This window comes from Nothobranchius furzeri, chromosome 14, assembly GCF_043380555.1.
Source record: "Nothobranchius furzeri strain GRZ-AD chromosome 14, NfurGRZ-RIMD1, whole genome shotgun sequence".
Lineage (NCBI taxonomy): Eukaryota > Metazoa > Chordata > Actinopteri > Cyprinodontiformes > Nothobranchiidae > Nothobranchius > Nothobranchius furzeri.
The window spans coordinates 10258998-10286055 of record NC_091754.1 but is presented as its reverse complement, the minus strand read 5'-3'; the positions used below and the strand labels follow the sequence as shown (position 1 = coordinate 10286055).

At 41.0% G+C, this 27058-nt stretch overlaps 1 protein-coding gene across 1 annotated transcript in view; it reads right to left on the bottom strand.

The window, feature by feature from the left end:
- Positions 1-27058, bottom strand: part of col5a2a (collagen, type V, alpha 2a) — a 46994-nt gene that overhangs the window by 4688 nt on the left and 15248 nt on the right. The window contains exons 2-51 of the mRNA XM_015966839.3: positions 21580-21795; positions 21465-21484; positions 21346-21378; positions 21235-21267; positions 21102-21155; positions 18308-18400; positions 18114-18185; positions 13501-13545; positions 13355-13408; positions 13191-13244; positions 12840-12893; positions 12681-12734; positions 12448-12501; positions 12001-12045; positions 11858-11911; positions 11730-11774; positions 7264-7317; positions 7069-7167; positions 6938-6982; positions 6750-6848; positions 6595-6648; positions 6400-6507; positions 5892-5945; positions 5713-5811; positions 5550-5603; positions 5117-5215; positions 4980-5033; positions 4773-4826; positions 4636-4689; positions 4236-4289; positions 3903-3947; positions 3727-3825; positions 3541-3648; positions 3400-3453; positions 3147-3200; positions 2972-3025; positions 2818-2871; positions 2634-2741; positions 2413-2466; positions 2223-2276; positions 1970-2131; positions 1777-1884; positions 1549-1656; positions 1425-1478; positions 1242-1349; positions 1110-1163; positions 927-1034; positions 691-744; positions 433-540; positions 38-347 (exon numbers count right to left, since the gene is read on the bottom strand). Of these exons, the coding sequence (XP_015822325.1) occupies positions 38-347; positions 433-540; positions 691-744; positions 927-1034; positions 1110-1163; positions 1242-1349; positions 1425-1478; positions 1549-1656; positions 1777-1884; positions 1970-2131; positions 2223-2276; positions 2413-2466; positions 2634-2741; positions 2818-2871; positions 2972-3025; positions 3147-3200; positions 3400-3453; positions 3541-3648; positions 3727-3825; positions 3903-3947; positions 4236-4289; positions 4636-4689; positions 4773-4826; positions 4980-5033; positions 5117-5215; positions 5550-5603; positions 5713-5811; positions 5892-5945; positions 6400-6507; positions 6595-6648; positions 6750-6848; positions 6938-6982; positions 7069-7167; positions 7264-7317; positions 11730-11774; positions 11858-11911; positions 12001-12045; positions 12448-12501; positions 12681-12734; positions 12840-12893; positions 13191-13244; positions 13355-13408; positions 13501-13545; positions 18114-18185; positions 18308-18400; positions 21102-21155; positions 21235-21267; positions 21346-21378; positions 21465-21484; positions 21580-21795 (3819 nt within the window). The remainder of the gene's footprint in view (positions 1-37; positions 348-432; positions 541-690; positions 745-926; positions 1035-1109; positions 1164-1241; positions 1350-1424; positions 1479-1548; positions 1657-1776; positions 1885-1969; positions 2132-2222; positions 2277-2412; positions 2467-2633; positions 2742-2817; positions 2872-2971; positions 3026-3146; positions 3201-3399; positions 3454-3540; positions 3649-3726; positions 3826-3902; positions 3948-4235; positions 4290-4635; positions 4690-4772; positions 4827-4979; positions 5034-5116; positions 5216-5549; positions 5604-5712; positions 5812-5891; positions 5946-6399; positions 6508-6594; positions 6649-6749; positions 6849-6937; positions 6983-7068; positions 7168-7263; positions 7318-11729; positions 11775-11857; positions 11912-12000; positions 12046-12447; positions 12502-12680; positions 12735-12839; positions 12894-13190; positions 13245-13354; positions 13409-13500; positions 13546-18113; positions 18186-18307; positions 18401-21101; positions 21156-21234; positions 21268-21345; positions 21379-21464; positions 21485-21579; positions 21796-27058) is intronic.

Genomic DNA, 27058 nt, shown 5'->3' with positions numbered 1-27058 from the left:
ACATCGAACATTTCTGTTCAGGTTAGGTGAAACGTACCACTTTTTTTTAAGGGGTAGCATCTCTTCAGGTCATCACAGGTCCTGGCAGGGTGTTTCCTACTGCCATCAGGACTCTTCATGCTGTCGATCTGACTGCTGAGAGCCTTCAGGGTGGCCTGAACACTGGGGTCAACAGGGACAATGATGGCAGAGGCGTTGCTGTTGGGCAGAGCCTCGTCTTCGCTGAACTCTGGAGGAGGAGGAGGCCCAGAATCGTAATCGTGGGGGCCGAACAGGTCATCCACAGCAGCCACAGGAGGTCCTGGTGGGCCGGGAGGACCAGGAGGTCCATCTTCCCCAGGGGGTCCCTGTTGCATTCATACATTTTATTTCTTACTGACAAACACAACAAAAATGAAGTTATGTCCCATCTGATGTATATGGAGTCCTCACCTGTGGTCCAATTTCTCCACTAAGTCCACGAGTACCAGGAGGTCCCATTGGCCCAGGCTGGCCCAGGTATCCCTCCTTCCCAGGAGGTCCGATGGGTCCGGGAGGGCCCTGCAGCACATTACAGTAAAGTCTGTGAGGAATGTGGCTTTTTCATTTTGCATGGAACCCTGATGACTCATTTCACCGACAGACTAAAAACAGAAGCTGTTAAAAGATGAACATGGATTTTCTTCATGAAATCGATGTTGAAACATTTACCCTTTGGCCACTTGGTCCAACTATTCCTGGAGCTCCTTGCTCACCAGTTGTGCCCTGAAGAAAGAAATAAAAATTCTTCAGTTTTCTAACTCAGACTACTTTGATTTCTTTCAAACTAAATGTTGTGTTTTTCTGTTTTTCTTTAATGCCTCTGTAAACTAATATGACACCAAGCCCTGGAAAACCTCTGAGCTGACAGATGCGTCTTTAGGTTCCTGATTATCACTTAAACTTACCGGAGGTCCAGGAAGACCCTGCAGACCGGTGAAGCCTCTGTGTCCCTTCTGGCCCCTCTCTCCATGATCACCCAGGTCACCCTTATCTCCTCTTGGTCCTTGTGGTCCCTAAATTTAGAGTTAAACACATTTTTAAACCTTGACATGAAGATTTTCTTCTGTCCAGCATGCCAGACGACTGACCACTAGTCCTCTTTTGCCAGCGGATCCAGGTGGACCTTGAGGTCCTCTTGAGCCCTGCAGATGACCAGAGTTATTAGAGAAACTTCATCTGTGAGTCGATTTCATTAGCCATAGGAACGGAGAAACACTTACTGGCTCTCCTCTTCTTCCTTGTTCACCGGGAGCACCAACAGGACCAGGAGGTCCAGGAAGCCCCTGAGGACCAATCAAACCCTCTGGACCAGAATCTCCTCGGTCTCCCTGAAATGTGTCCACTTTCAGTCACTTGATCCATTAAAATTAAGACAGAAATCCCTTTTTTTTTTGACATCGTACCCTTAGTCCGAGATTTCCATCTTTTCCTGGTGGACCGTCAGATCCTGCAGAACCCTGAGGAGCAGACATGTTAAAGCATAGCTGCAGAGATGCAAGAACAAAAACTAAAATGAAAGCAGCTCACATCAGGACCGGGATCGCCTCGAGGTCCATTAGCACCAGGAACACCAACTGGACCTGGGGGGCCTTTATCTCCTGTTTGTCCTGCAGCTCCCTGTTTTCCTGGTGGACCCTGAACATGAAAGCAGGTTTCAGATAAAAGAAGAAACACCAAGAAGTAGTTTGATCTGAACTGGTACCATGACGATGGGCAAATTACTACTGCTTATAAAATAGGAGTTCTGAAACTAACCGCTGGTCCGGGAAGACCCGGCATCCCACGCTCTCCTCGCTGACCAGGGAGACCCACAATTCCTCTCTGCCCTGTCGTTCCAGCTGGACCTGGAGGACCATCGGGACCCTAAACCCAACCACAAAAACTTTTAGATTTCATTACATCTGACGACCAGAGTTATCTCAACCAAAAGGTGTATTCATCAGGTTACCGTGGGGCCGTCCTCTCCGGGGTCACCTTTGTCTCCAGGGCTCCCTGGTGGACCAGGAGGTCCAAGCTCTCCTTGCCTTCCAGGGGGCCCGTGATCACCTCGGAGTCCAGCAGGACCTTCTTTTCCTGGAGGTCCCTGGGGTCCAGCTTCTCCAAGTGGTCCCTTTTAAGAGATTTTGTAGTTACAATATGCAACAGGAAGTACGACACTTTGACATTTCTTTCTCATATCCTGCCTTCGTGGTCATACTCACAGGTGGACCTGGTGGTCCAACTTTTCCTGCTGATCCAGGGAAACCAGTAGGACCCTGCCAGCAAAAACACCCTCAGTTTTGCATCTTACACCACATAATGCAATTTTTAAGTGTCTAGATGACACAACAACAGAATCAATCCACTTTTACAGTCAATATGATAAAGTTTGATGGTAGCTTGTAACGTTACCGGAGCCCCCTGTGTTCCTCTTCCTCCTTTCAGTCCAGAAACACCAACTGGACCCTAAAGTATGAAACAAGTCAGAAACACATGCAGAAAATGTTACTTTAATGTATTAAAACTAAAGCCTTAAAAGATTTTATCCACCAAAACTCTTAAAAGTGGACCATTTGAGTGCGACTTCATTTGCTCAGCAACATTTTGTACTTGTACTCATGCATGAAACTCACCGGAGGTCCGTGGGCACCAGCCAAACCCTGAGGCCCTGGAGAACCAGCATCTCCTTTCTGCCCTGGCTCTCCGGGCTCTCCCTTGACTCCGGGTTGACCATCAGGACCCTGCAAAGTGTCGATTCAATTAAGCTTGGCTGAAATAACCTTTTAGCTAAAAAACAAAACCATCAAATCTACTCACAGGAGGTCCAGAAAATCCTACAGCACCAATTGGACCGGGGTCACCTCTTGCTCCCTAAAATAATACACATTGTAAATTAATAATCTCTAAAATGGCAAAAAGTCTAAAATTGGAATAATTTTTAAAGAAAAACAAAAACATGAGATTCACACACATGTGTTCCTCTGGATCCTGGAGGCCCAGCTGGTCCTTTGGGTCCTGGTTCCCCCTGTGAAAAGGTCTCATGTTTAATTAAATCCCAACCCTTAACTGGAACTGTGCTCTTACATTAATCCTACATTGTTGTAGCATGAAAATAGCTTTAATGTGTTAGGAAAGAAAAACTGAACCTTTTCACCACTGGGTCCAGCAGGTCCTAGTGGGCCAACGAGACCAGGGGCTCCCTGTAGGTAGTAAAGATATCAGATTAGAGAAATCTGGTCGTCATCGTCATACATTCTGACGCAGACTCGAGCTGGGACAAGCCTCACACGAATTCACCATCAGCTAGTTTATTTTTGTCTCGCCAGCATAAATTAAACGTCTTTGTTAACACTTTAGAAAAGAGAAAGCACATTCCCAATGACAAAGATGTTTTCTTACTCTTGCACCATCATTTCCTGGTGTACCTTCTGAACCTTTCTCTCCAACCGCTCCCTAAACAAGAACAGTAAAAAAGTGTAAGGCTCGTGCGAATACAGGTTTGCAAAAAAATAAAACTGGGTAACATTTCTACACACATACTCTGTCTCCCTTTGGCCCGGGAGGTCCCGAGATTCCTCTTTCTCCTGGCATTCCCTGGAGACCAGGGGGCCCTACATCTCCCAGAGCACCTGTAGGACCAGGGCTGCCCTACAAGAAAAAAAAAAGATCAGGATTATTAAATCTAAATCAATGAGCTATACAAATGCCATCCCCATGTAAAAATACCTTTGGTCCATCAGGACCAGGTGCTCCAGGAATTCCTTTAGGTCCCTGCAGACCGGTCGGACCCAGATCTCCTCTCTCTCCAGGGATTCCACGTTCACCCTAGAAGTGAGATACCATTAAAGTAATCAGCGCTGTTAATGTCTTCAGATTAAAGAAAAGAGCTGAAATTCACCTACCCTTGGTCCAATTTGACCCACAGGACCAATCTCTCCAGGAATACCCTGAAAGAAACATGCCATGTCATCATTTTGGCCCAAACAATAAGCCACAGGATAACAAAAAACTAGAAATATTATTTCTAGATATGTTTTCCCAATTGTTCCCATTTGTTTTTCATTGTTTGGTTGTGGTTCTTAGGGTTTGATCCTTCTTCTAGGCTTCAAAGTCTTGACTCTAAGGTCTGCATAAGAATTCATATGCATCCAGACCAATTGTGTGTGCAAATGACAACTAAAGATCTTATCTTATGAAAGGTTTTTGATATAAATTTTTTTTGTTGTTGAACTCACTTGGTCACCTGGTTTACCAGGCTCTCCAGGAGGCCCTTGGTTTCCTGGCAGTCCCTAAAAAAAGGAAGAAAATGGGAAACATTTAAATCAGAGCAAATTTTCTTCACTTAAGTTTGAGACAATAGAAATCTTGATTTGTGTTTTTAATTATATCGGAAATGGAGACTTTATCCCTCTGAATCAGTTGATATGGCTGGTCCAAATTCCATCACTTGGAAAAATCATTGATGTCTGATTGCATCATTAGCCTTCTTGGGACAGACAGGTCCAACTTAAATCCAGTCGACTCTATTTGAGTCTACAATAATGAATTCAACTGTTCTTTTCAAAAGTATTTGACCAATGACATCATACCATCCCTATTTTGTTCTTTGACTGACTGCCAAAATGAACAACACACCTGGAATCCATTCACACCTGGTGGTCCCTGTTCTCCTCTGTCTCCTGCAGGACCCTTTAAAGAAGGACAACTCATTGTGTGATTTGTATCAGAAATGACCATAATTCTTAGTGTAATATGAGAGCGTAAATACTTACAGGTGGACCAGGGGGACCTGCAGGGCCAACTTCTCCATCTTTTCCTGGAGGTCCCTGATGACAACGTCAAAAACAAAAACAATTCAGGTGACCTGGTGAAGGTGTGATCATTCTTTAAATGTGTTCAACTAAAATAATCTTTGTAGTAAAACAGATGAAGATAAAAATTTCCTTGACATGAAATTTACTCCAAAGAAATGTGCTTACTCTTTGACCCGGCACTCCTGCAGATCCCTGTTCACCGGTCTTTCCTGGGTCACCCTAGAAGATGTTTGGAATTAGAACCAGAACCATACATTGGCATGATGACTGATGCCCAGTTCTAAGAACATATCCAGCCTTACATTAAAGCCTTTGGGGCCTGGAACGCCCATAGTTCCTGCAGGGCCTCGGTTTCCAATCGGTCCTGCTTGGCCTGGACGGCCGTCCTCACCGGGTGCACCCTGAAGAAAAACCAGACCATTATTTATTCTAGCACACACAAAGAATGGTTCAAAGACTCAAATATGCACTTTCAGATCAACAAATTTAGTTTTGAACAACTCTATCACATGTTAAATGAGAAGATTTAGATTATTTTTTCGCTGGCATTTCGAGGAAGTAAAAAACTTTCAAATCATATATACACATACACACATATATATATATATATATATATATATATATATATATATATATATATATATATATATATATATTCTATTATGGTAGTTGCAGTGCGTTTATTGCCACAAGAACAAGAACAGTTCAGTTTTTGATCTGTAATCTGTGACCCACCAGTGGTCCTGGCTTGCCCTCTGCCCCCTGGACTCCCGGGGTACCAGTAAGACCCTGTAGAAACAATATTTAAATCTTAGAACAAAATAAGCTCAGTAATAATATTTTGCACACGGTTAAATTAAATGACAGCTCAAAGTAAAAGGCCAAGCTCTTTTGTTACCCTTGCACCTGGTAGACCAGGCTCTCCTGAGCGCCCTAGATCTCCCAGAGAACCTTTTGGCCCAGCTGGGCCAGAAATGCCACGATCTCCTTGAGCACCCTTTCCAAAAAATAAAGAGATCATGTTTTTAACTTTAAAAACAAAATAAAAATGATTTGTCCCCAGCAAAACTACAGTACCTTAGGTCCCGGTAGGCCATCAGCACCAGGGAAACCTCGGTTTCCAGGAGATCCCTGAAAACAGAAGTTGTTAAATCTCATTACATTTACATTTAGTATGGTTTTCAGTGACCTTCATCATTTCCAGACAGCAAGAGATAAGTCCTGAATACCAGATATTTCTGGGCTATTGTGGTCTGTTATGGTTTAGCAAACATACACAGACTGGGTAAAAATCAGCAGTTGGTCTTTATTGATTTCAATTTACATCAGTGGCTGAATTACAGAGCTATATAGACCCTTGGTCCACATGATCAAAGACCAACGTGAGTCATAAAAACTTGATTTATTAGATTTTAATTGGACTTTCTTTGCCATCTGGATATTTACTTTACTTGTAAAGATACACTTGACCACTGTTCCATCATTTGGGGATTTAAATGGGTGTATAACATAAGTGGGGATCAACTACTAAGCAAATGATTCTGGAACACCTAAACATGATTATTGAGAAAGTATACCGACTCACTCTTTCACCAATGGGACCAGGAGGGCCAACCGAGCCCGGATCTCCACGTGGTCCTCGCTTTCCTTCCTCACCCTGAGGTCCGATCACTCCCTGGGAGCCTGGCGGACCCTAAAATAAGGACACATAAATCAGAATTATCCCTCAGATAAATGTGCTTGTCTGGTGATCTCTGAGTTTAATTAGTTTGAATCTTACTGGTTCTCCTTTAGGTCCTGCTTCTCCTTTAAATCCTGCAACACCAACATCTCCCTTTGGATAAAAAAGGATGAAAAAAGAGCCAGTTTGTTTTGCATTGATTAAACAAAAAAAGCACTGTAATTAGTTGAGTCAAAACTTAAGACTGGCTTTACCCCTTGTCCTTTTATACCAGGCTGACCAGTGCTTCCCTGAGGTCCTGGTGGACCAGAAGGTCCAGGGTGGCCTCCTTGACCTTGTGGACCCAAATTGCCCTGTAAAGAGTCAGCCATGTTTTTGAGACCTTTGTGCTTTCCTTTTTAACTTCAGACAGAATGTGGCAAAATTTCAATCATGTACAAACCACTGGTCCTTTAGCACCTGGGCCTCCATCTGTACCCATGGGTCCCTTTGAACACAAAGTTCTCTGATTAGATACTCTCTCAAACACAGAAGTCACAGGTAATTTTTATATGCAACAGGTGAGATATTAACCCTGAGGCCAACTGGTCCAACCCTGCCTTGGTGACCGGTTTCTCCTCTCTGGCCCTGTGGACCTTCTGGACCCCGGACACCTGTAGGCCCAGGTTGTCCCTGTGGAGAAACGCCAGTATGTCCATTAAATGTCAGTCAGAAAGTTTTACTTTCACTTTATGTAAATATGAGATTTCTGTCGACGTTATTACTTGCCTTCATACCGGGTGTTCCTGGATACCCTGGCGGGCCATTGATACCCAAGGGACCCTGTAGACCAACGGAGGCAATGAGTAAATATTGAAAAGATTAAATGCTGAAGTTGATGTTGAGTTGATGTAACTGATGTTTGTTCTGGTTAATGATGACCAGTGGAAGCCATCTTGTTGTCTACACAAACGTATGGGCCTTTTCCACCACCCAAACTGGCATGGAATGAGAAGGATCGGGTTGCTAATTCCGATTGTAAAACAGATCCAAACAACTGACCCGGACCGTGTCAGTCACGGGACTTTTTGGGCTCCCTTCTGTTGTAGATCCAGAAATTCCTTGAGCAGTTCGGTTAGGGTGGAGCAACAACACAGTCCACTGATTGGTTGACAGAAATATGTCACTACTTGCAAGAAGGAAAACAAACGGAGTTCCGTTGTTTGTATTCTCGTTAGCTGAACATAAAAGTGAAAAAAATTGTGGCACGTAGCAGCAAGTGTTGGTCACCATCATCATGAGAGTCCACAGGAGGAGCTAGACAGATCAGTAGTTATTTTTCTCAGCAGATGGCAGCCGAAGAATCAGAGCAGATGTCAGCTCAGCGTTGGGCCAAGATGAAGAAATTAAAGACCAATACAGTTAATAGTTAAGGACAGAAACAGCCGGAGTGGTTTATTTTTTCGAATGGGTGAAATACACAGTGATGTTACGACACGCTGGATGCTCTTTATAGCTGAGACAGCATTTTGGTTTTGTCTTTAGCTCTGTAGACCATTTATTGCAGCACAGAAATACTGAATAGTTTCACAATTTTTAAAATCTCGCATGGTGGTTCGTTTAACCCGCTGACTTCATCACCACACTGAAACTCTATTATCACTTGGGGACAACAAGGACACACAGGCTGTGTCCAAATGCAGGGGTTGCATGCTCATGAGTACCCGTGCTCATTGGTCTCTGGAGAACGTGTTCTTCCGTGACCAATTAGATGTTAACAGCTGTGAATTTGGACAGTCTAGCCTTAAATAATAGTCCCACCCCTACTTCGGCTGTTGTCCTCCTGTCACCTAGCAACTGCTACCGCACTAAGAAGAAGCTGCAGAAATGGAGCTTGCACATGTTTTAAACTTTTTCCATGTTTTGTTACTGTTTGAAGAGCTACAGCAGATCTACTGCTGGTGTTCTGAGAAATTCTGTTCCCCTGAAATATTATGTTTCCCTAATAACTTAGACAAATAGGAAGCCTGTCTCCTCCTTTTCCGGTCGGCTCATGGGTCCCCGGAAGAATGAAAAAATGAATGCAAGTCAACGGGGCTAAAAGAGAAATTTTGTAATCTGCTTTACCTTAAGCCCTGGATCACACATATGTTGTACTGCAATTTAAATGAAAAGTAATGATGGGTATTTCGACCATGCCAGTCACGTACTGTACATAGAAACTTATCAACTTAAAAAAGCTTGTAATTACCATGACCACATCGGCACATTGCACATGTCACCAAATAATCTCCTCTCCCCTAGCGTAGCTGCTACTTACCAAATGGCCAGCTTTATGATGGTTATTTCCTCCTATGGGAAGGATTTGAAGTTTGCTGAACTAATAGCCATTTTCCCTCTGTTTTCTCCATGTCTGGTTTGCTTTCATGAAGCGCATTTGTAGTCCTGGATTTATTTTCACACAAAACCTAAAATAGCATTTCCCCTCATTTAAAAATAAGCGATTTCTTGGTATCAAAATGCTTCTTTAAAATTCACGGACATCATATGTGAAATCTATGGCACATAACAAGCGGAATCAGAAAAACGCATTTTTAGCCCCGCGTTGACTTGCATTAATTTTTCCGTTCGACTTAGGCTCCCTACAAAGAACAAATATTAACAAATTCCCAAAACTTGAAGTCCATGAGGGGACTGAACAACGTCAAATAAAAGATGGTTAAACGGAGTGAGATTACAACTTTTTACATAACTTTCAAAAATGATAAATAAACTTGCTTGACAAGAGTGAACAACAATGACTTTACTGTACTTTTCTAATGTTTTTAGGAGGAAATATGAATAAAAACATCACAAGCATGACATTATAACATTACATAATTTTCCCGTAAAAGTCGATGACAAACGGTGTGAAAATAGCCTGAAGTGCGACCTTCAGACACAGGGAACAGAATTTCTCACAACACCGGTCACGCAGTAGCCTGGCCTGCCAGACTCGTCCTCTGTTTACTTCTGCACAGAGAAAGAGTCTGGTTACTCACAGACAGAGAGGCACATGAGGGGCGGGAATAGCCAGCTCAAAAATACCCAATCAGAAAAAAGACTGAAATGCCGACTGTATGACTCAATTTTTTTTAAGTCGACGGTCAAGTAATGAAAATCGAGTCGACTTCGACTAGTCGTTGATGACGTCATACACCTGAAGCGGGGGGGGGGGGGGGGGGGGGTCGGTAGGTTCGCTGGAGTGTTTGACAATTAAAGTTGCGCCCGCATTTTCTAAGTTAACACATTTCTTTTAACAACGGTAGTTTCTGCATCCTACTTCAGTCCTCTCCCCCCTCCCCCTGCGCAGCAGCAGCAAACTGATGCGCCTGCAGCCTCTCGGAGTTCCTGCTGCTCTAAACATTAAAATAATTATTTCATTTTCTGTTCCTCACTTCTGATTGCCTTCAATGGTGTCTGTTTGTTGCAACCACCAGGTACAAAAACTAACTTTTTTTTATTTGACTATTTTTCTGTCCTGCCTGTTTATTATCTTCCTGCGTCTCCTCTCAATCCTAAAGAAAAACTGCTACCTGGGTTCATATATATTCACCTCATGAGTTACCTTTGAACTGCAGTTCTAAAAGATCTACCGACCACAAAAACAGTGGAGTGCCGCTGCTCGCTGGCCGACTACAACGGGACAGTTTTTGCTGCGGAGTTCGTGCCGGAGCGGAGATAGTGGAATCTTGGGGGTGCGTCACCGGAGAACAAAACAGGTGATGCGCCTCGCTCCGCAGCAGCGAAACGTATCAGGCACAAATAACAGACAGAAAACATGAAAGGAAATGAGCCGACATGAACGATCGCGTGTTTAATTTGTTTTTGAGGTGGTGACGCAGATGTCTGGAGCGCGTCAACGATCAGAGCTTTGCATGCGCAAACTGGTTAAGATTAGGATGGGGGTGAGGGGAAGGTTAAATTGCAAGAGGGAAAAGGTCACAGTTTGGTTAAATGTCCGTTTTACCGCCGGTGTCAGTACCGACGCTCTGGCACAGCTCGTCGCCTCCGCCTCCCGATGCAGGGGCTCATCACCTGCTGGAGAACTGCATCTTGTCAGTCATTATCACGTGACAGCGACTAGTCGTTGACAGGCATAAAAAGTCACTACAGAGCCGTGAAGTCGACTAGTTCATACAACCCCTACCGTGCAACGCTGTAATTTTTTTGCTGTAGTAAAAAAAGGTGTCTGGCAACGGCGCAAATAACTTTTATTTTTATTTTTTAAAGAAATGCTTTTAGCACTTCTATTTGTTGTGGTTTTAAAGGCGTTCAAGTCATTTAAAACAGAGGAAAGAGCCGCAGCGAACCCCGCCACTGTCTTCATTGTTTATGAGAAACTGAGCATCGCTGTGTGTGACGTCCGCAACGCTTTAGTTTTTTTTTAGCTGTAGTAAAAAATGGCGTCTGATGATAGCGCAAACATCTTTCTTTAGAAGAAAGGCTTTTAGTGCTTCTACTTGTTGTTTTAAAGATGTGTCCAAGTCATTTAGAACAGAGGAAAGAGCTGCAGCGAACTCTGCTTCAGTTGCCATGTTTACGACAAACTCAGCGTTATGGTGGGTTACATACGCTACTCAGCGCTGATTGGCTCAGTTAGAATTCTCATGGGGTGGGATTATTTGAATAGGAGAGTTCCCAGACCCTTTCTCTGTGCAGAATTAAACAGAGGAGTCTGGCAGGCCAGGCTAGTCCCGCAGTACGTCTTGGCATTTATAAAGGTGAGGAGACTACACTGCACCCGTTCTCAAATTAGGGGAAAAGAAGAATGAATTTCAAGACCGCATTCCAGGCAATCTTTGAATTTGGATGATCTTCGTCGCAGCTGTGTGACGTCACAGGTCTTAAAATCTGACCTCATAAGCGTGCAACCCCTGAATTTAGACACACAGTCACAATCTGGTTAAAAATAACACAAATGCCTTTTCTACCAATTCAAGAGCAGTGTCACAGCATCACCTAATGGACTGGAGTTTAAAACTGTAAACCTAATGAGGAGAAAGTTTGTTATTAATAGTTCTTGTTTGCTTAGGAGTCACTTCAAACATTTCCAATTAAGAACAAAACCTAGAGCTAAAAACTGACATACTAGTTGTTTTCATTTAACTAAAATATGGCTGAAGAACAAGTCTAACACTGAATATATGATGGTTTACTCCTCAAAAATCTTTCTTGGAACTGATTTTTTATGTATATACATTCAAAAGTCTTACCAATGGACCAGGTTTCCCAATGTTGCCAGGCAGACCACGTTTACCCTAAAATACAAAAATAAATAAATAAATACATGACATAAAACCAATAAAATTTTCACTATGCATGGTTAAAGTAATGTGCTTACGGCAATACCGCCTGGTCCAGGCCGTCCTCTCTCACCAGGCATCCCAGCAGGACCCTATCAGTCATTCATTAATTGTTTATGAGAAAATCTGAATTTTGGAAAATTACATTAAAGAAAGTTTTTTACTGCAAATTTGAACTCACCATGGGTCCAGGTCCTCCCATTGGACCAGGAGGCCCAGTAGCACCCTAAAGAACCATATTTGATTACTCAGAGGTAGCACCGATATTTATCATTTACCAACAAATTATTGGTTAACATGGATTAAAATATGTGTCATAATAATCTAGTACGATGATACCATGATAACGAAACATAACACTGTTACAATTAATCGTAGCCTATCTGTCTCACTGCAATCTAGAATGTCAAAAACACACTAAAGTATTTTATTCAGACTAAAAGTACTGAATATTCATTTATTCACTGACATTTTCACATACATTTAAACATTCATTAGAAGTGATCTCGTAAATCATAGGGTATTGCTGAATGAGATGTATCATGGGTTTTTTCCAACAGTTTTTAATAAACAGTACATTTCATAAAACCATTTACCTATTTAATAAAATTTTATTTTGATTTTATACCTTGGATCCAACAGCTCCCATTTCACCTTTTTGGCCAAGTGGTCCAGAGTGACCCTGTTTGTAAGAAAATAGTGATCGAGCATTGAGAAAGGTTGAAAAACATAAAGAAATGGTAATGGTAAATGGCCTGTATTTGATATAGCGCCTTTTAGAGTCCTGGAACCTCCCAAGGCGCTTTACAGCACAATCAATCAATGGAAATGGATTAAAAGGTTCAGGAAGTTCATACTCACACGGTGCCCCTTCAGACCAGGAGGTCCCGGTGTGCCAGGAAATCCTCTTGGACCCTGAAATCCATGATGTGGAATATAATTAATAATTTTGTAAAAAATAGTAAAGAATAAAAGTATTATAGATTTAATCTATCAGGATAAGGAGTTAAAGAGGCTTACAGCTGATCCGGGAAAGCCGACTTCTCCGGGATTTCCCGATTTTCCTGGTTCTCCCTGTGTAATGTCACGGATTTAAACATGAGTGATTTTTATTCCAATACAACAATAAATTAGATAGCATGAGGTGATGTGATGGTTTGTAGCAAAATTAGGAAGATTCCAGAATTATTTTATTTTGAATAAATTTAATCTAAAACTCAAAAATATGTTGCAGAATATGATGAATTTAAATGTCCTCAATCCAGCTCAGCTTTTCTGAATGTAGACAAATTAAAGATTTACAGTCAGTTTAGCAAAACTGTATCTAACAAATATTTGAATAAACAATCTGTGAAAAGTAAATAGCCTCACGTCTTTGCCTGGTTTCCCTGCTGGACCCTCAGGTCCTCTTTGTCCAGGTGAGCCCTAAAAACATCAATAAATTCATAAACAAAAAACAAAAGTACAGGATCAGTCCCATTATGATGGATTCAAATTTAACAGCAATAATATTTATATACAAATTATTATAATACCATGTGTCCCGGATCACCAACATCTCCATGAGGTCCTTGAGGTCCAGCTTGGCCCTTCAAAGGACAAAACACATAAACGATCACATCAAAAAGCATTGACTTGTTTTTATTTGTTTAATTTTCATCTGATAAAGCTGCAGACTCACAGGTGACCCGCTCGGTCCAGGAGGTCCTCTTGCTCCAGCTTCTCCCTGCAACAAATAACCCAAATCAAACTCTATCAAGTTTGGATTTTAGAAGGCAAATATTTATTTAGTTGCATTTAAAAGCCTGAGTTGCAAAAACAAAATGAGTTTAAAATGGGTTAATGTTCATCTTTTGTCCTAATTCACATAATCCTTTTACCAAAATTATCCAAGTCAAATTTGCCTCAATAAAATACAGATTTTTGTTGAAGAACACAGAATATTTTTATACGTCGTCCATGTACGATGGCTGCCCTGAGGTGCACTGACAAAGGCGAGGCTGCCGCACACAAGTGCCACTGTTCCTTCGACCACCACCAGCAGGCAAGGTTGGTAAAGTGTCTTGCCCAAGGACACAACAGTAGCATTCTCTGCCGGGAGTTGGGATTGATCCTACAGCTCTCAGATTACTACAACAACCCGCTCTACCTCCTGAACTACTGCTGCCCCCAGCGTGTTTTAATTTGTAACGTCCAGCAATGGTCAGTTTTTAGGTACAGTTTGACCATTCAACATCTGGTCAAAAAGGAGACTTGAGACTGCATGTGTTCCCTTTTAATCAGCCTGCCTTCATCCCACCAGCTGGAGCTCAGAGCCTGCAGCTCTGAACACAGTTAACGAAATGTCAACAATAACGTTCTCTCCTCAAGCTTGAACTTATCTTCCTACAGGATTCTTCATGCCTCCAAATAAGTGAACACTCGCAGCCCAGATTAGTTGCTAAATCAAATAATGACTCAAACTTATAAGCTAGATAATCAGTAAATAAATGTTTATTAATTGCTACTTATAATAATTATAATATAATGAAATGCTTTCATTAATCTGTGCTCAATGATTGAAGGTTAAAATAAAGGTTATGTTGTGATTACATTGATTGATTGCATGTTTATTTGACAAGGTCATCACCATTTGCACTCACACAAGAACAAGTAAGGTAAAGTTAAACCCATGACACATAAATAGCCTTTACCCCAGATCAGAGCTTCCGGATCAAAGATGGCGTGTTTCTGAGTTGTCTTGGTAACATTCCTAAACTTGTCAACCTCTGGTTGGCTACACAAACCATAACATGAGAACATTAAAACCAGATTACTCTGGTGGTTCCTCAGTTCTACAGAAAGCTTCAGAAAGCCACCTGAAGCAAAACCCTCTTTAACAATCAAAGCTTTTGACAGGTCGTCAAAACCTTTTTTGCACCTGCGAAGCTGATACAGCAACAGTTCCTGCAGAACAAGCTGATATTGTTTAGACTCCTTCAGAGTCCCAGTTCCATCCATCTGTCGTGACCCAAGACATCTCTGGACTGAAGGGTCGGTGCCACGGTGTTCTATAGCCCTCCGGTGCCAGAGGTCATCCGACCTCTCTGACCTTCAGATCCACCAAGAGTGTCTCCGAAAATGGGTGAAGTAGGCACACAGATAGCATCTTATGTGCTTTTGATAATAATCATCTTCATAGCTTAACGCAACCCAAATCCTTTTACATACAGAACTCGGCTCTCCTAGATACGGAAATTCTGAATAACACCGCATTCACACATAGGTTTCATACATCACATCTAGTTCCATCCATCACAGTAAATGTTTCGTTAACTTGTCATGTTTTAATTGTTGGTAAAATAAATTCTTACTTTTATAAACCTGACAAAGTGTGTACAATCCCCTAATAAATAAAGAATCCTAGAATCTTCTGATAAACACAGTAAAGACCAAGCAGGGTTGATGTTCTATATTTAGATAGAGTATCACAGCTTATTGGTCATAAGTAGAGGTAATATATATATATATATATATATATATATATATATATATATATATATATATATATATATATATATATGTATGTATATATATATATATATATATATGTATGTATATATATATATATATATATATATATATATATATATATATATATATATATATATATATATATATATGTATATATATATATAGCTCTTAAAGCACTCAATTTACCAAACCCTGCAAATTCATTTGGGGCAATTCAAACAGTTAATGTAAAGCTCTTTGTTTATGAATTTTAGTTTTTCAATTTTAGAAAATGTTTAAAGTTTGGTGAATGTTTGGAAAGAATGTCAGTCAAAATGTAAATACTATTTTTATAATTTTTTTCCAACATGTTCGTGTAGGCACCCTCCTGACACTGCTGCCAACCACTGAACAATCTCCCTCTCATGACATGAACTCATTCGCTGCCAGCCATTTCCTGATCGGTAAAGCCCTTCGCTGCCAGCGTTTCTCACCGTTTTTACTGTTTTTTTTAAGTCACAGAATGTTGCGCTCTATGATGATGTCAACGCCAAAACAACCAGAACAAAGCAGAGACTCACCTCTTAAATCAAGAAGAAACCGCGCGTTACGAGCGTTATCCGCTTTTTCATAATCCGTTGTTGAATTGTGATCGGCAGAAGCTTTTCCAGTTCGCTCCCGCTTTTTTTTACAGCAGCGGCCCAAAACGATCCCCTAACTGTTCAGGGATTCCCAAAGTGTGGTGCGCGCACCCCTGGTCGTGCGCGAGCTGCCGCTAGGGGGAGCGCGAGGTGAAAAGTGTAATGGCTGCGGAGCTCAGAGAAGTCTGTCATGTGTCACCATTAATGTAGAAACTCATTTGTGGGTGGGCCAAAGGAAAAGTAAGTGGGCACAATAAATGTAATTGAAAACAAATATATTTTTGCGCATGTGTCCTCCACATGTGCCCTAGCTTCATAATAACAATGCGCCGAGCTTCAGCACTCTGGCCTGCGCACGCCGATATGTTCCGTATTTGATCACTTTTATCGGTGTTGGAGAAATCTGAAGGTGGTGAGTCATTCTGGCAGATTGTAATTAACACCTGTCTCATGCAGGTGTTCTGACATTGTAAACCTCACATACAGAACATTGTGGATGTAACAAAATAACAAGAAATGATTCCCATTCAGGCTATTAACAGCGCGCTGACGATCTGAAGTTCAGAGTGCGTCTGTCAGAGGTCAGACGCGTTCCAGCGGAACCACGGCTCACGGGTGCACAAGTGAGCACATCTGGGCTGGGCAGAAGTTTAAATAGCGCCAATAATGAGACGCGGTGACTTGAGCGGCTGTGCCGCGCGCGCGTGCGCGCGCACACACACAGATTCAATAAGCGCACACGCTGCTTTAACTCCGGCGCGCCGTCAGACTGAAGGCAGAAATGAACGCTGCCTCCACCACGATAAAAACTTTTAAGAGGTTATTTTTCATTCAAGGTCAAATTAAGATATTAGCTTCTGGGATGAGTCGGGTCCGCTACAGCCAGTGACTCCTCATGAACCTGACCACAAGTCCTGTTACTGCAGCATGTGTTATTCCAGCCCGCATGACAGCGGATCGCAGATTCAGCCTCACCATGAAACAGCAATAAGTCGGTCTGAGGTAAAAGTGAACATCATGGCTATATCTTGTCCCCTATAGACATTTGATTACACACAAGTAGGTGATCAGCTCAGGTTTAAGCAGAACAGAAGGAAGGAGAGCGCTCTGGCCGCACAGATTAAACGTTCCTACTTTAAGAAAACCGTTAAATTGCATTCTTTATGTGCTACCTGGGCACTCTAAATATTTATTTAAAATGAAATCAAAGGAAATTGTAATGGTATCGGACGAATGTATATTAATTACTATTTAAAAAATGAAAGTGATGGGGAATTTTTTTAACCCTGTCTGTTTAGCTTGACATCTGATATATATATATATATATATATATATATATATATATATATATATATATATATATATATATATAGCCATGCCCCGATGTGGGGGTGGGGTGGGGTGGGGGGGGGGTGGGGGGTGGGGGTGCGTCGACATGGTCGGGACATAGAAGGGGGTGCGCGGCTAAATAAGTTTGGGAACCACTGCCCTAACACATGGATTTTCTGCTTCTTGGTCACGTGACGTGTCACGTATGTGGATGAAGATCGGCTTTAGAGCCGAGATGTTTGTTCTCACGGTGCGGGAGCTCGTTCCGACGCCCACACAGTAAAAAAATGCAAATGAAGACATTTGGCACTTAATGAGTTAACGTTTTACTTTCTTTAATCGTAGAATGTGCTACTACTAGTTCATCTGTTGAATTAATTATAGATTCACTCCGATAAATTTTATTAAATAGAATATCTACTAAGCAATCCCAATGTATATTTTACATACATACATACATATATATATATATATATACATATACATATATATATATATATATATATATATATATATATATATATATATATATATATATATATATATATATATATATATATTCCTCTCCATTGTTGCTAATTGCTTGCTTAGTATGAGGATTGCTGTAAGGACACATACACAACAAGTCAGTGACTCAATGCACTCAGCTGGGTTCCTTATGTAGGAACATTTTAAATAATTGGCACAGTGAACTGAACTCAACAGGAATGTCAACTTGTGAAGAGCCTTGAGACAACTTTTGTTGTGATTAGGTGCTATATAAATAAACTGAATTGAACTGAACTGAAGTTGTTAGTGGTTTGGTAAACAAGCTTTGTTACTTTTTTCTTACCCTGGCACCATTCAGCATGGCCTGTGGTCCCGTTTTGGAATCAAATCCTTGAGCCATTTGGCCTCCCAGTCCCTGCAAGTCACAAAAAAAAAAAATAAAAAATAAAATCAGTTTATCCAAATTCCATATCAGTTTGTGTGCAAATACAAAGGGGATTTAATTTCCTTATCGCTTAATCTCTCTGATTGACTCACCCCTGGGTGTGTTGGAGGACCCGGAGGTCCCGGTTCACCAGGTTGACCTGGTATGCCTGGCTCTCCATCGTAGCCTGGAGGACCTCGCAGTCCCTGAAAAGTAAAAGAGACACTTTAAAACAAGTCTTAGACTGACTTAGTTATGATTTTCAAAGATTTTTTTATTGGATGGTTTTTTTATATTTAATATGACCAGTGTCAGAGCTGCGTCTGCATTGCCGGCAGTAAGTCTCTGTTTTTTGTGGATGACGTGATCCTGTTGGCTTTATCAGAACTTGATCTCCGGCTCTCACTGCAGAGGCTCGCAACAGAGTGAAGTAGCTGGGATGCGAATCAGCTCTTCTAAATCCAACACCATGGTCTTCTGCCGGAAAAGGGTAGAATACCTTCTCCGGATCAGGGATGAGGTCCTACCTCACATGGAGGAGTTTAAGTATCTTAGGCTCTTGTTCATGAGTAAGGGAAAGATGAATCACAAGATCGACAGGCGGACTGGTGCTGCATCTGTAGTGATGTGGGCATTGTACCGATCTGTTGTGGTGCAGAGAGAGCAAGGCAAAGCTCTTGATATACCAGTCGATCTACGTTACACTCCTCACCTATGGTCACAAGCTTTGGGTAGTGACCAATAGAATGAGATGGCGAATACATGCGGCCGAAATGATTTTTACAGTCATCCGGGAGGGGCTCGGAGTAGACCCCCTGCACCTTCACATCGAGAGAAGCCAGTTGAGGTGGCTCGGGCATCTAGTTTGGATGCCTCCTGGATGCCCTGTGAGGTTTTCCGGGCATGTTCAATGTGGAAGAGGCCCTTAAGGAAGACCCAGGACACACTGAAGGGACTATGTCTCACGGCTGGCCAGGGAACGTCTTAGGATTCCCCCGGACGAGCTGGCCCAAGTGGCTGGGGAGAGAGAAGTCTGAGCCTCCCTGCTTAGGCTACTGCCCCCGTGACCCGAACCTGGATAAGTGGCTGAAAATGGATGGATGGATATTTCATATCCCAAGTCTGAAGCAATTTGGTTTAGTTTCATTACTTAATGAAAGGCTTTTCTAATAAATCTTGTAATAAAAGTATTCAGATCTCACACGAGTAATCTCTTATACAGGTATCATATTACTGCAAATAGCTTGTGTCTCAAGCAAATAGCTTGTGTTCTATTAAATCCAAACATTTTTAAGATGGAGATTCCAAGATTTTCCAGCCTTGTGCTTAAATATATATGATTGTGCGTATAAGCTCTAAATGAGCATTTCACTTTTCCACATCTCACAACCGATGTAGGTCACTTAAACACTTTTAAAGAAGTTCAAGCAGCTGGAGACACCGGTACCGGCCATACAGAAAGAATAAAACAAAATCTTCTGTCTATATCTTTATTTACATTAGTCTACTGGGTCTTAAAATTGGGAAAATTACTATAAATATTCAGATTACTAAGTGTCAGCAATAGAAACAATACAATGAGGACTGTTACTTTATAGGGGTGGAGTTTAGGGAACTTTCACATTTATATCAAAGCAATTTCCATCTCTCCGAGCACAGTTTTTAAAAAATTAACTAAAAAAACAATAGCTCCATTATGTCCTGTTGATTTTCAAAATAAAATGTTTTTGATTGAATTTAGAAAGCAAAAGCAAACGTTACTGAGAATTGTTGGGAGGAAATTGTATCTTATAAATACGTTTCAGTTTCATGTTTGGTGTTGGGTATCATCACGTCTGATGAGTATGTTTTAGCTGTTGATCACAGTTGCACAGTAATGCAAAAACAGCTTCCATGAGGAGCTAGAGGCCAGATTAAGGAGACCAACAGCCAAAAATGTGTATTTTATTTAGGATCTCCAAGCTGATTCACCTTTACCAAATATCCAGGTCGCGAGGGCAGAAACCCAAGCTGAGAGGGGCCAGCTCCTCCGGGGGAATCCCAAGGTGTTCAAGCTGGCAAGCTGAGAGACATAGTCCCTCCAGTGTGTCCTAGGTCTTCCATTGGGTCTCCTCCCAGTTGGGCATTCCTGGAAAAGCTCACCAGGGAGGATTTCAGGAGGCATACTGACCAGATGCCCTAGCCACCTTAACTGGCTCCTCTCGATGTGGATGAGCAGCAGATCTACTCTGAGCCCCTCCTGGATGACCGAGTTTCTCACCCTATTTCTAAGGGAGAGCCCTTTATCAAATAATTTTAGATAAAATAACACAGATGTGAAAAAAGAGCTTTCTCTTACTTTTCAGCTTTTTGTGCTTTTAAGTCACTTAAAGTAGATCGGAACACCTTGTCGAGTTGCTTTAACCATTTTCAACAGAAATTATAAACAGTGCCACTAGCTGGTGTTTACAAATCCTGGTCGTGTGTGACTAAGTGGTGTTGAATGAATGTTGATCGGAGATCAATAAACAGTGTTCACAAGCAACACCTGTTTTTTTTTAAACTGGCCTTATAAAACGGTGTGGTGATGAGACACCGATTAGCAGCAAGAATGAGACAAACCCTGAGATCTGCATAGATTAAAAACCCAAATAATGCAACCGTCCCAGAAACCTCAGTTATTTGGACTGATGTTTTGTCTTTAGAAACTATTTGAGGTCACTTTCTTATACAAAAAAACATAAGATTGTGTCATGGAGAATTTGTATCTCTTGAGGAAATAAATTATTTAAAATTTTGTTTAAATTAATTGATACATTTCAGGCTCCATATACCTGTTTTGGGGGAATTAATTATCAATAAAATCTGAGGATTCGTTATTTTCATGTTCGAGTTTTGCTTCCTGTCTGAAGCGACTGGTGAACGTACCGGCCTTCCTTTGTGTCCGTGAGGCCCTCTGTATCCAGCCGAGCCGGGAGGCCCCTGGTGGGATAAAACAATTATTAAATTAACGAAGACCAAAGTTTCTTTGTGTGCAGCTAAACACTGTGACAACGCTCACCATCGGTCCAGGACGACCTCGTATGCCCGTCACCTGCAGAGAAGTCACACCTGTTAGACCCTGACCTTTGACCTTTTAACATGTTTGTTGGAAACACAGAAAAAAACTCACAATTGGAACTTCTCCAGGTTCTCCTTTCTGTCCCTGAACACACCAAGAGGAACAAGATTCTCACAACATGATGGAAATTAGAGTAACAACAAGCACATGACACACAAACAGCAGCTCACCTTATAGACTCTATCTCCACCTGCATGAGAGACAGAACACCTTTCAGTTTGTTGCATCTGGAATGGAGTAAATGCACTCATAGAGAAAAAAATAACCCTGAATAACACGACTCACCGCCACCACCACCGCCGCCGCTGGGCGAATCGCCCTGACAGACAGGGCAGCACTCGCCCTCTGGGACGTACATCTTCTCACAGTTGGTATGCTCTTCACAATGGACCTCATCGCAGAGGACCTGGCCTTTGTCACAAACGCAGATCCGGCAGGGTTCCGGCTTCCAGATGTCGGTGTTTGAGTACTTCTGACCATCTGCTGTGCAATCGTCGTCTCCTGCAATACGAAAAAATTCAGAAGTCTGCATGAATCTTAAAAGCAAAAACATGCAGGTGTCCACCAGTCAGACATGAGGTCACTTCCTCCAGATGCACAGAACAAAAATAACCACCTCTAATCTGCTACGATTAGTAATTGTTTTAAAATATGTCCTAGAAATAACTGAATATAACTGACTGTCACATTTTAGCACATTAATGACCTCAACAGGTCGTCTGTGTTTTAGTTTGTTTTTCCTTTTTTAATTATATTTTTAGAAGATCAGAAGAGCAAATCTAGACAGAAGCAGAGTTCCAGCTTTAAAATGGATCACTTGTGTTCCTGGATCTGAATACGGTACCTGCTTGATGCTGTAGACAGCAGGTGGCAGCTTTGAGCTTCACACAGCAGGTAAATCAGACACTTCACCACAAAAAGACCGAGAGTGACCAAAGGAGCATCAATAAAAAGGGCTTGTAAACTTCCATAAAGCAGGTCGACATGAGAAATAAAAAGCATTTAATGGAAAATCATATTTAAAAACCAGAGATGCTGTAAAATACCAACAGTTTTAGATATTTATTTTTTACCGTTTGTCCAAAATAGACTAAAGAAAAGTGTCTTGATAATTCCTGCATATTAAAAGCAAATATGTTTCAAATGCCTGTGGAATTATTCACATATTTTCTTAGTTTCACATTTAATAATTTTCACATCTAAAAACCTAACCAGCAAGAAGAATCAGAACTGAGTGTATTGTTTAGGATCTGGGTGGGGTGGTGGTGGGTGTGTGGGGGTGGGGAGACTCTGATGATTTAAAAAAAATTCAAAATGCTTTAAAAGATTAAAACTTTCAAGTCATAAAGTAAAAAAATAAGCAGTAATTATTGATTGCTTTTTTTAAATTGTCATTTCAAAATTGACCCAAAAAATGTCTGTATGGTAATGACAGGAAGCAGAAAACTATTGTTTAGCTCATCTTAAGTTTGCATCATTTTACATTAAAAGGGGACATTTTGTCCTCTTTTAGACACCGCAGAACCTTCAAAAATTCAGATCCTATAGAAACTGATCCTTGGACATTGTAATACCTTCATTTGCAACATCTTTTACTGAGGTAAGCATTCACATCCAGAGAATGCACTGTTGGTTTTACATAAACAATTTAGTTTAGGTTAAGCTGAAAATTAAAGTCACAGCTGTGTTACATCAGCACTCTGACTTGTTAATACATCCTGAAGGCATGTTTTCTCAACCGTCCCTGCTCTGCGGACCACACAGCATCTGGCAACTCAACAAACTTTGCTCGTTAAGAGCCAGTAACATGCCATGGCTGTTCAGACGTGTACACCATGAAGAAATTACATTCTGTTATTCACTAAAACGTGTCACCCTCCTCTAGGTGGGTTTAAGTAACTTCAGCTCTTTTTGGCGCTGACACAGAAAAACGTCACACTGAAAAAACGTCTGGCGGCCATTTTTCCTGTTGAGGTTTGGGAAACTTGAAAAGCTGCATGTCAGGAGAGTTTGAAATCAACTGGAAGGGAAATGTGGTTTTAAAAAAAAACAACCACAAGCTGTAAAAAGGGGGAGTAGGAGAGATGTTGACTTTTCACCCCAGTCTCAGCTAATTCCATAGTTTTTTTTTTTCCGGTGACATACCATGAGAAGGCATGCTACCCTCCTACCCCTGGACCTGAAGTTTCCACCAGTCAGCATTGGGACCTTATACTGGGTTAAAACATCAAGAGCCCTTTGGGATGACTCATGTCTGCAGATATCAGACACGAAAAGGCAGCCAGATAAAAAAAAAATAAACCTCCAACATCCTTCAACTACACACATGGCAAGAACACGAGAAACAACCTGAGGAAACTACTCCACTGATGTGGAAGCCAGAGAGACAAACGGGGAAAAACGTGAATGCTTTATGGATTTTCCTACGTTAATTTAGACACACCCAAAACGTAGTGTGTTTGGAGAGAAAGACTGGCAGAAACGAGTCAGGAGATTGAAGGAGAGGAGGTCAGAAAACAACCAGATGGAAACAGTGAGTCGTTTCCATAAAAAAAAAATCCTCACATTTTAATACGCATCTGAAACATAATAGCTCAGACCTTTAAAAGCTGGGTCCTGTGGAAACGTTAATTAGCTATTTGAACAACCTCATTTTGGAGAAACACGGTTTAATGTTAAATGGATCGACAGGCTAACGGCTACTCTGAGTAGGGCAGACACAAAGTGACATGTTTTTGTCTAAACTCAAATCCTAAACAGTTTGCTCTAATAAACATGTTGAATGCCATCAATTATTCATTAAGTGGTTATTTACATTATGATTTAAGCACTAATAGCTTTATGAGTAGCTAGCCATAGCAATTCCAACACAGCTTTGACCCCATTTAGTAAATTTCAACTTGAAAATGAAAAAGTCTGGTGTAGATGTTTATAAATCATCATTCATGTAAAGATTGAAGCTTTTAGATCTTGTACATGTTATGCTTTTCCAGACGTCTGCAAAAAACAAACAGGAGATGAGACAAATCCCTTAGAACAAAACAAAATTTGAATTTAGATGACCCTGCTTTTCAAAGATACTGATGAACAAGGTATTTGATAACCAAGATTAAATCCTGAAGTAGTGTTCTTGCACCAATCCAGTCACCAGCAACTGCAGCACAGAAAGATTGTGGAGAGCAATTTTCACTCTGTAATATTTAGGCACTACAGGCGTTATATCAAAAAGTGTCCCCCGTGCTATAATACACAAAGTATATTTACCACAGTGAAAAAAGATGTGTGATTTTATTTTCCAACTGAGAAACTATCATTTGCATGCATTAAAGCAAAAACGCTGAGGTTATCTTTCTCAGAGGGCACCATCTAGAGGCAGGAAAATGGTATTACACATTTAAGCCCCTCTCTCTACTTCCATGATGTCAGCTGGAAGCAACACCTTTTGTTGTCTTGTTCGTGAATGTGCAACTCAAGCTGGCCGACATGAATTCTGATTATTTACATTCACTTGACTTTTTTCCACTCTGGTTTGATACAACTGTGTGAAGTTTAGTTCATTTGAGGAAAATGAATGGGAGGTCAAAATGTTGAGCTGCACTTTAGTTTTAGCCCCACTCAGACTAGCCGTTAGCTTGTCAATCTGGAGCCATCTACAGCAGGTAAACTATTAACTGCTGAGAAATCTACTTCAGAACAATTTGCAGTAAACACATTTAAACATTTGTTCAGAGGTTTATCCCTGCAGGAGGAGCAGATTTCTCCCCTTAAAGAGATGATGAGTTAAAGCTGCTCCTTCCTGGACTAAAACTTTCCAATTATAAATTGTTCTCAAACTCAGTTCACTGATGAAGACGTCTATAAACGTGGAGTTTCAGTCAACAAGCGACATGAATCAACAAGTAGAAGGATTTAGGAGTCGTCATCCTGCCAGCTTCAAATTCATGTAAAATGTGATGTTGTGCTCCAGTTTGAACATGCTCTGTAGCTCGACTTCCACAAACAAAAATCTGGATCTCCTGGGACAGGAGGAGAGGAAAAGGAGATGAGGGGGAAGAAACTCAGGCCAGGAAAGTTGAGATGAATAAGCAGCTTGCCGATTACATGTCCTGGCTTTTCCATAAACAGGCCCTCGTCTCCAGTGGGTCCTCTTTTCTTTTTAAAGAGGCAGCCACGGTTATGAGCTGTTCCCATCTCATGATGAGTTCCAAGAAGGGCTGTGGTCCTTCTGGGTTACAGCCTCCCCCTCCTCATCGCTGTTGTCCCCGCTGCTCTCCGCGGCCCTGGGTGTGATGAACCTCTATCTAAAAATCATATATCCTAAAGCCGAATTGATGAAAAACAAGCTGAAATATTTTACTTTCATTGGTTCAAATTCATCTAAAAAAGATGTATATTTTTATTTATAAAAGGTCTGAGCACACACAAACAATGAGATCTTTAAAAAAAACATCTATTCATGTGGAACAAGTCTAGGTTTGTATCTTGCTTTCATTCCATTTTAATATTGAATTTTAAAGGTGTGGAAGCTTAATCAATTCATCTGCAGTGGTCTCTAGTTGGAATTAATGTCTTAAACACCGGTGCACCATTTCCAGGAACTAGAAGCGAACCACATCACAGCTGAGCTTCAGATGGCAAGTTTTGGAGTCTTATTTCCTGATATTTGGACATCTTGCCTCTGATTGGCTAATAGCAACACGACTCTACCACTGACTTGCAACATGGATGTTTTAACTCAACAAATAAACCAAGCCAGGAGGAGTCCACCTTGTGTTGGTGTTGCTAATGCTAATGGTTAGCTTCTACTAGCCAAGGTGTACATCCTAAGGGGTTCAAATAAAGGCAACTGGACTTCTTCGATTACCTTCATTCGGACCCTTTTGGATTACCATGACCTGGATGACTGAGAACCTTTACCAGCAACTTGAAATAAATACAAGCTTCAATGAAGAAAAAACAATGAAAAACCAAAACAGACACACACATGACTTAAAATATAAATAATTTTTATAATCAAAATAACGCATGTTTGCATACAACCATGTAACTTGTAATCAAACACAACACTTCAAAAACAACTGGTTGAAAAAGATTTTAAAATATATACATTTAACAAATCTTCCAGACATGGTTTCCCATAGAATATTTATGTTTGAAAGTACTCGAAAAGTATGGCATCAGCCTCGCCACTGCACCCCAGGGCAGCTGTGGCTGCATAGCTCATCACCACCATGGGTGTGAATGACTGATTTACCAAGATAATGTCTGAACTATGCTTAACCTTGTACTTAATATACTCAAATTTAATAAAACAAAAAAATATGGGAACATATTTGAAAAGTACATTGAGCAAGTTAGATGTAACTGTCAATGCACTGTAAAAGCTATCTCTATGGCTGATATGTTTATTAAATGTAAAATTAATTCTATCAAGATCAAAAGGCCAAATAAACTTAAAAAATCCCAATTTGTTGACATTTTTGTAATTTCTATTGAGATGAAACAAGTTCAACCTTTTTCTTTGCTTTAATTTAAACTTAACTGTCCAATAAAGGCATCATAATCTCGTTCATAGGCATCCCCTCGCAGGTTGATTTGTTAAAACTGAATTAATTCTAAAGGAAATATGAATTTTCACAGATGTTTTGAGTAAGTAGAATGAGAAAGTTGTCCTGGACTTATTTTCACACAAAACCTAAAATAGTGTTCCCCCCGTTCGAAAATAAGCGACTTCTTGGTATCAAAAAGCTTCTTTAAAATTCAC